This window comes from Mandrillus leucophaeus, unplaced genomic scaffold (genome assembly GCF_000951045.1).
Source record: "Mandrillus leucophaeus isolate KB7577 unplaced genomic scaffold, Mleu.le_1.0 Scaffold123, whole genome shotgun sequence".
NCBI classification, from domain to species: domain Eukaryota; kingdom Metazoa; phylum Chordata; class Mammalia; order Primates; family Cercopithecidae; genus Mandrillus; species Mandrillus leucophaeus.
In genome coordinates this window covers 4,834,408-4,843,667 of record NW_012100654.1, presented here as the reverse complement: position 1 = coordinate 4,843,667, position 9,260 = coordinate 4,834,408, and the positions used below count along the sequence as shown (strand labels likewise).

The window sequence follows — 9,260 nt, the reverse complement described above, 5'->3', positions numbered from 1 at the left end:
GAGAAAGAAAGAAAGAAAGAAAGAAAGAAAGAAAGAAAGAAAGAAAGAAAGAAAGAAAGAAAGAAAGAAAGAAAGAAAGAAAAGAAAAGAGAAGAGAAAAGAAAAGAAAAGAGAAAAGAAAAAAAAGAGAAGAAAGACTGGCTGGCTTAGGATATGTGCTTTAAAAAAAACATGACTGAAAAGCAGAAGGAACACAAATCAGATATATAAGTTATCAGGCAAGGACTTTAAAATAACTATGATTAATATTTTTTCAACTTTAAGCAGTCATGCTCAACTCATGGCCTCAGATTCCTCATTCATAAAATGAGGTTTAAATGGATACTTTGGCGGTTAGTGTAGAGATTAGCCCTTTCAAACTCAGCTCCTAATTTGACTGGTGTCCAATGCTGGCCACCCCTCCTTTGGAATCTCGAAAGGCTTTGGAAAGGGACCCTAAGACAGTAACCTGTTTCCTTACTCTGCTTCTCCGTGCACCCTTTCTCCGCTCTCCTGCCCCTAGCTCTTCCCACTTCTGGTTTGTTCTCACTATTTGTCTTCTCCCTTTCTCCACTTTGAAATTTCGTTTCCATCTCAACAGAGCAGTCACATTTTTCCCGTCTATTCCCAAGGTTACAGGAGAACTGAGTGGAGTGTTTGGCCTTTCAGAAGTGGTCTGAGAGCTCACAGTTTGCATATGTCTACATCTTTGAAAACAGTTCTGGTACTCAAACTGAGGCATCAGTAGTAAGGGATTCAAAACATCTGCCCAGGGAGGATTGTTTGAGTCCAGGAGTTCGAGGCTGTGGTGAACTATGATCATGCCACTGCACTCCAGCCCGGGTGAGGGGGAGATCCTGTCTCTTAAATTTAAAAACAAAAAACAAAAAACAACTGCCCACTGATGGGAAAGACGAAGGACTGCCTTAGGAAAATTCTAGATGCATTGGAGGCCTGATTGAAGTTGTATGGACATGAAATGCTTTCATGAAGGGCATAAAGGCAAGTTCTCAATAAACAAGGTATATTCAATACACAGAGTTATATCTTTTTTCCTCCAAAGGATAGAAAAGAATTGAGGTTGAAGGACAAAGCCACAGATATAAAGACAACAGGAGATAGGCAAGTACCACCTCAGAAATAGCAATAAAATTTTGGAAGTTGGAAAACAGATGAACAATGGAAAATGCTGAGCAGTCTAAACAGAAGCTAAGCCCACAGAAGGGAAAGTCTAAGCCAGAAGCAAGCAGATTTACCTGCAGAACGTCACAAAGGCGCAGGCATGAACAACACCAAAAACTCGTAGCCAGGAATAAGGCCTGGGACCAAAAGCAAGAGGACTGATCTGTATGAGGGACAGTGAGACATCCCCGAGTTCCTTCTCCCTCACTGTCCTCCACCCTGGCAGAAGACGAGCTTTACACTTAGCAGGAACTGAGTCAAGAGCTCATAGTAGACTCTTGCATATCAGGCCCAGCTGAGAGTGGGAATGAAGTACTGTACAGAAAGCTGATGGGTTCAGTAAAAATTTACATATTAAATTTGGGACTCTGTCTCCCTTCTCATGTTTGGTTCGGGAATGCTGACATTTAAACCCAACCCATATCCCTCCATGGTAGACAGAATGATGGCCCTCCAAAGATGTCCATGTCCTAATCCCTGGAACCTGTGACTAGGTTCCTTTACACAGCAAAAGAGACTTTGCAGGTGTGATTAAATTAAGGCTCTTGAGATGGAGAGGTTATCCTGGATTATCCAGGTAAGCCCATGCAACCACAGGGTCTTTATTAGAATTATACCCAAATACTGCACTCTAATTAGTATATTGTTTTCCACAGGGGTATAGGTCAGCAATTCTGAAATTATTTTATGTATACGCTAGAACTGAACAAATAGGCAAATACATTGCAAATAATAAGAACCAGGATTCTTCCTCAGCGTTTGAGAAAGGAGTTATAATAAGGAAAGGGGAAAAGCTAAATAAGTCCTGTGGTATTTGATTTTTAAAATTTTATTTATTTATTTATTTATTTATTTATTTATTTTATTTATTTATTTTTTTTTTGAGGCGGAGTTTCACTCTTGTTGCCCAGGCAGGAGTGCAATGGTGTGATCTCATCTCACTGCAACCTCTGCCTCCCAGGTTCAAGCGATTCTCCTGCTTCAGCCTCCTGAGTAGCTGGAATTATAGACACCCAACACTGTGCCCGGCTCATTTTTGTATTTTTAGTACAGAAGGGATTTTATCATGTTGGTCAGGCTGGTCTCAAACTCCTGACCTCAAGTGATCCACCCGCCTCGGCCTCCCAAAGAGCTGGGATTACAGGCATGAGCCACCATGCCCGGCCGTGGTATTTGATTTTAATCAGAGGAAAAAATATATATATATGTGTGTGTGTGTGTATATACATATACATATACACACACACACACACATACATACACACACATATATATACACGCATGCACATACACACACATACCCATACACACACATATATAATGACACACACATAAATGTATGTATATGCACACACATACAAATGAGTAGATAAAGATGTGTGCACATGTGTGTGAGTACACATATTATTTTGTAGCCCTTTCCATTGAGTGGGCCTAGAAGCAATGACATCTAGTAACAAGAGACACAGCACCCAAATCTTGGGTCTTAAATACCATTCTCCAATAAAAGGAGTGGGGACTCCTTGGAGAAATAGTTGATTCCAGCGAGGAGGCAAGGAAACTTCAAGATAAACCTGGAACATCTGACTCTACTTGTGTAGAGTCAGAAAGTTAGGAAGTGCTTATAAAATGATGGAGGTGTGTTGAAAGGACACAGGCATCAGGTGAAGGAGCTCCCAATGGCCAAATCCAGGACATTTGAGTAACAAAATAAAGAGTAATGAATTGTAATCCACAGAGTAAAATAAATATCCATGAGTCATATTAACATAAAATAAGTGATTAACTACATGAAGAGGAGAGAACAGCTCTTCCTTACAGTAGAATTGCAAATAATAAATGTACAAGAAATTATTTTTTAAATTACCATTTGGCCAATACCACAATTAATCATTGTTGTGGGCAAGAACCGTCAATGGATGCTAAAATTCATGAATGCAAGTACAGCGAGAAACAAGACTCCTCACAAGACACTAACTAATTACAAAGGGAAAAAAATGGTAACTTTACAGTGGAGAAACCTGGCAGACATCCTAAGTGATCAAAATTAACATCACCAGTAATGAAATGTAGCTCCTGATAGGATGCACTTAAGCACAACATCACTTTTGTGCTATCCTTACAAAAATGTGTAATACTAACATAAGAGGAGATCACACAAACCTAAACTGAGGGACATTCTACCATTTAACAGCTCAGTATTCTTCAAAAACATCAAGGTTGTGAACAACAAAGGAATGAACCCAGATTGTACGAGACTGAGTAGAAATGACAACTAAACGCAATGCAGGATCCTGCATGAGATCCTGGAGCAGAAAAGAGACATTTTCAGGATAACTGGCAAAATTCTGATAAGGTTTAGAGACTACTTAATAGTGATATACCATGTTAATTTCCTGATTTTGGTGATTATACTATGTTATGTAAAATGGCAAAATTAGGGGAACTGTAAATGATATAAGAGAATTCATTATACTAATTTTACAACTTTTAAGTCTGAAATTATTTTAAAATAATGTTTTAATCAAGTAGTAATTATTGCTCTACTGATTTTTGTTAATCAAAGATATATATAACTCTTAGAGTTTAACAGTCAAAATGCTCCTATATTGCATTACCACACTGAGTTTATGTGAATTCAGCCTAAAGCAACAAAATTTGATGTTTTAACCTATGTAATTGTATTAAAATAGGTGTTTTCTATTGAAATAATAAAAATAGCTCATAGATTTCATTACCATCTTTGAAGACTTTTAGGAGGATGAGGTTCCCAGATGTGTACGTCACATAGATGGAATCTAATATAGCTTTGATTATTTGTTTCCTCTTTTCTTTTCTTTAGGTTAAACCACAGCTTGAAGAAAAAACAAATCAGAGTTACGAAAAATTGGAAGCTGTGGAGTATAAAACTCAAGTCGTTGCTGGAATAAATTACTACATTAAGGTTAGAGTTCAGCACTTACTTTAGCGCCAAAAGATCTATTTCTCATTTTATGTAAAATGTTCCCTGATTTCCCTACCATATAATTCCTTCCTTACAGTTGTCCTAAATTAAGATGCCCAGCATGATTCCTTCCAAGTGGTAGACTCTCAAATTTGGTAAATGATGTGATGCCATTTTTTTTCTTGTGAATTCAGAAAGCTTTATTACATTGATTCTTGATTTCTGGAAATTGTATAGAAAAAGATTTCAGAACAGTTCAGGGCATGCTGGATTTGTGGCTGTGCTGCTTCTTAGCTAAGGAGGGAGGATCACGTCTCATCTGCCTGAAGGCATGGGGCTGGACCACATGGTATCTTGAAGCCGATTCCACCTCAAAGCTGTATGATTCTATATGTTTAAATTAAATAAATTAAAGTAACGACTCAAATCATTAGCTGGGAAAATAATTTAAACCTTTTTTGTCCTTTAAATAAGCATTTTGATTAATATAATGTAAATATTATTTTGTAATTGAAATTAGTAGATTTAACTTATGGCACTCTAGGTATAGTTTAAAGCAGTGGAGTAGTTAAAATAGTTTAAAAGTTGATTTTATAGCTCTGTCAGAAAATTACACGATACATTGATCCAGTTCTAACTGAAGTTACCAAGATGAAACCAACTGAACAAGTCAACCATGAATATTTAAGAGCCATTTTTGTCCTTATGTATTAAGAAGATGATAATTCTGATTTTAAAAATAAAAACAAATATTAAAGTATGTTTACTTAATCTTTACTTAACCATTCGACCAGGGCACAGTGTGGCTTATTTCTCTTTAACAAACAATTCAATTAAAATATAAACATTTTAAAAGACGTTTTCAGCAAAAAATAAACATAAGAAAGTGGAGCTAGTCAGCTTAGCATAAGAAAGTTTCAGTACCGAGCTATGTATATGGATCAGCCCTGTTCTGCCAAATGTGAGCTCCTAGTAAAGACCAGGTCCCGGGGAGACACATGTCACAGAGGACCCTGCTGTATCCTCAGAAAACAATGGCACCATTTCCTCCATTTTCAATCTGATTTCTTCATGGCTGGAAAAGAATGTTTTCCAGTTAAAAATGATTATGTGCAAAGATAGGAAGCATTCCATCAACATTAGAATATTTATTTTAATAATTTATGATTAATTCAAATGCATACATTTCACGTTACCACATATTACATTTCACATATTACCGCATATTACCAGCTCACATGTCTCTTCAACAGTTCATCAGATAATTATCTTGAAAATTTCTTCTCTTGACCACCCTTTTGCCCTCTCTTAATCAGTCTCTCTCTCTCTCTCTCTCTCCTTCTCTCTGTCTCTGTCTCTTTCTCTCTCTGTCTCTCTCATCTTTTCTTCCTTCTGCTATCGAATTTTTCCTACTGGATCTCAGCCACTGATCCCAGTTCCCTTTTACTTCCTGGTAGTCTGGCTGTTGATCCCTTTGCTCTGAGCCACTCTAGATTTAAGGTCTTGCCAGTGACGAGACCTTCTCTATGTATTTCAGGTACCTATCAAGAGGCAGGTGGTAGAATGGAAGGACCACAGGCTTAGGTGTCAGAGTGTCCTGGGTTTGAACCCTTGAAGCTCCTCCTCCTCTCTGAGCCTTCATTCCCTTATCTGCACAATGAGGGTAATAATCTGCTTCGCAGGGTGTTGTGAGGAATAAATAAGCTGGAAATTTATTGAGCACTTACAATTCACCATGCACTATTCTAAGAACAGGGCTTATATTATCTCATTTAATCCTCACAATAAATCTATGAGATAAGTACAATCACTTCTCTTGGGTTACCAATGAAAAAATTGAGCTCCAGGGTGGTGAAGAGACTAAAAAGGTCATACAACTATAAGATCTGAGTCAGGATTTGAGCCCAGATAGACTGAGCTTAACTACTGGCTGTGCTGCCTCTAATATAAAGCACAAAATAAGAGCTTTTAAAAGGTTACACTGGCCTGGTGTGGTGGCTCACGTCTGTAATCCCAACACTTTGGGAGACCAAGGCAGGAGTATAGCTTGAAGCCAGGAGTTTGAGATCAGCCTGGGCAACATAGCGAGACCTTGTCTCTACAAAGAAAATGTTTTAATTACCTAGGCATGGTGATGCACATCAGTAGTCCTAGCTACTTGGGAAGATGAGGTAGAAGGATCACTTGAGCCAAGGAGTTTGACATTGCAGTGAGCTGAGATCGCACCACTGCACTGCAGCCCAGGCAACAGAGCGAGGCCTCATTCCCCCATCAGTACCCTCCAAAGAGGTTACATTGTAGAGTGAAAAGAATGTAGATGCTAGAGCCTAACAGATCTTGGTTTGAATATTGGCTGTGCCACTTATTAGCTGAGAAATTTATGGACAATCACTTAATCTCTCTTACTCTGCTTCCACATCTGTAAAATTTCATTGCTCCACCTTTCTTCAGGCCTATAATATAAGTTAATATAATCATTTATATAAAATGTTCATCATAGTGTCTGGCTAACAGTAAACATTTGATATATGGCATTTGTTAAAATTAGGATAGGAAGTGACATCAGAAGCACAATAAATATTTTTATAAGACAAAGCATTTATTGTCTCAAGCAAGAACCAAAGTAAAAATTCTTACCATAATTTTCCAGGTCTCAGATTCATGTCCAAACTACTGCTTCTGCTTCAACCTTCATACCAATGACTTCCTAGCAAAACCCCTTAGCTTTTTTTTTTTTCTTTTTTGAGACAGAGTTTCACTCTGTCGCTCAGGCTGGAGTGCAGTGGCACAATCTCGGCTCTCTGCAACCTCCATCTCCCAGATTCAAGCGATTCTCCTGCTTCAGCCTCCCAGGTAGCTGGGATTACAGGTGTGCACCACCATGCCCAGCTAATTTTGTATTTTTAGTTTTCACCATGTTGGCCAGGTTTGTCTCAAACTCCTGACCTCAGGTGATCCACCTGCCTCGGCCTCCCAAAGTGCTGGAATTATAGGCGTGAGCCACAGTGCCCGACCCCTTCACTCTAGAAGGGAGGGTGTCCGCCCCCTGGGCTCTGCTCAATCTTACTAGTGGGCGTTTATAAAGTAGGTTCTGATATAGGTATATGAACCCTGCATCCCAAATTTTCTAGGGCAATTCTGATTTTCTTTTCCCTTATCAGACTGTATGGCAAATAAAGTGTTCCAAGTTGGGAGTCAGAAAACAGCATCACCAAAAATATAGGCTGTCACTGGTTTTCTTGCTCCATGCATCTTTGAAAATAAAATGCTGTCCTTTGTGCCCAGATTATACTAAAAATAATAACAAAATAAACCTAGGACCTATGCCTCTTGCCATGCCATTAGTCTACAATTTTTTTTTTTTTTTTTTTTTTTAAGGCAGAGTCTTGCTGTATCACTCAGGCTGGAGTGTAGCAGCACAATCTCGGGTCACTGCAACCTTCTCCTCCTGGGTTCAAGTGATTTTCCTGCCTCAGTCTCCCGAGTAGCTGGGATTACAGGCATGCACCACCATGCCTGGCTAATTTTTTGTATTTTTAGTAGAGACAGGGTTTCGCCATGCTGGCCAGGCTGGTCTGGAACTCCTGACCTCGTGATCCACCTGCCTCAGCCTCCCAAAGTACTAGGATTACAGGTGGGAGCCACGGCGCCCAGCCTACTCTACTCTTTCTCTCCTAAAATAAGGTGGTGGATTTATGAATACAAAGAGTCTAAGAATGGGTGGACTAGGTCTAGCAATGCTATTCCTCAGCAGCTTTTTGGACAGAAGTCTTTATAGATCTGTAGCTCTCTCACTTGATGTAGACCCATTTGAATAAATCTCCTTTTGCTTTCTCTTTTTTTAAATACTTTTCAGGTACGAGCAGGTGATAATCATTATATGCACTTGAAAGTATTCAAAAGTCTTCCCGGACAAAATGAGGACTTGGTACTTACTGGATACCAGGCTGACAAAAACAAGGACGATGAGCTGACGGGTTTTTAGCAGCATGTTCCCAAAGTGTTCTGATTCCTTCCACTGGCTACTGAGTCATGATCCTTGCTGATAAATAAAACCATCAATAAAGAAGCATTCTTTTCCAAAGAAATTATTTCTTCAATTATTTCTCATTTATTGTATTAAGTAGAAATTACCTTTTCTTTCTCAAAATCAGTGCTACTGCTTTAGAGTATAAATTCCATATAAATTGATGGCAATTGGAAATCTTATAAAAACTAGTTAAGCCTAATGCAATTGGCTAAAGGATAGTACCACACTCACCCCCACCATAGGCAGGCCGGATCATGGACTATCAGTTCGTCAGCCTCCTTGTTCCCTGTGGCTGCTGATAACCCAGTATTCCATCTCTACCCTCATATTTTAAAATTAAATCAAGTATTTTACAAAGTGTGTGTATGTGTGTGTGTGTGTATATATATATATATTTTTTTTGAGATGGAGTCTTGTTCTGTCACCCAGGCTGGAGTGCAATGGCACAATCTTGGCTCACTGCAACCTCTGCCTCCTGGGTTCAAGCGATTCTCCCGTCTTAGCCTCCCAAGTAGCTGGGATTACAGGTGCTCACCACTGCACCTGGCTAATTTTTGTATTTTTAGTAGAGACAGGGTTTTGCCATGTTGGCCAGGCTGGTTTCGAACTCCTGACCCTAGGTGATCTGCCCACCTCAGCCTCCCAAAGTGCTGGGATTACGGCGTGAGCCACCATGCCTGGCCTATATTTTTATTCTGAAACAAACTTAAACATAGAGAAAAGTTGCAAAAAAAAAAACAAAAAAACTTTTTTTTCCTGGACATTTGAGACTTAAGTTACTTACCATGATGCCCCATCACCAACAAATACTTCAGTGTGCATTTCCTCCAAACGAGGATCTTCTCCTGCAAAACTGAAATACAGCCATCAAAATCAGGAAATTGGCAGGTCATAGTGGCTCATGCCTGTAATCCCAGCACTTTGGTAGGCCAAGGCAGCAGGATTGCTTGAGGACAGGAATTCAAGACAAACCTGGGCAACATAGCGAGACCATGCCTCTACAAAAAAAAAAAAAAAAACAATTTAGCCATGTGGGAGGTTGGGTGTTTTCAAACATTAAAGACATTTTGAGTAAATAAATTTGCGTGATATAAACCATCCCCTCAAAAAAAAAAAAAAATTAGC

The 9,260-nt window shown here is 39.1% G+C and overlaps 1 protein-coding gene across 1 annotated transcript in view; it reads left to right on the top strand.

Annotated features, from left to right (window-relative positions):
* CSTA (cystatin A (stefin A)) overlaps positions 1 to 8,193 on the top strand; it is a 16,548-nt gene extending 8,355 nt beyond the window's left edge. Inside the window, exons 2-3 of the mRNA XM_011971577.1 lie at positions 4,004 to 4,105; positions 7,962 to 8,193. Coding sequence (XP_011826967.1) covers positions 4,004 to 4,105; positions 7,962 to 8,090 — 231 coding nt within the window. The 3' untranslated portion in view covers positions 8,091 to 8,193. The remainder of the gene's footprint in view (positions 1 to 4,003; positions 4,106 to 7,961) is intronic.
* The last annotated feature ends 1,067 nt before the right edge of the window (positions 8,194 to 9,260 follow it).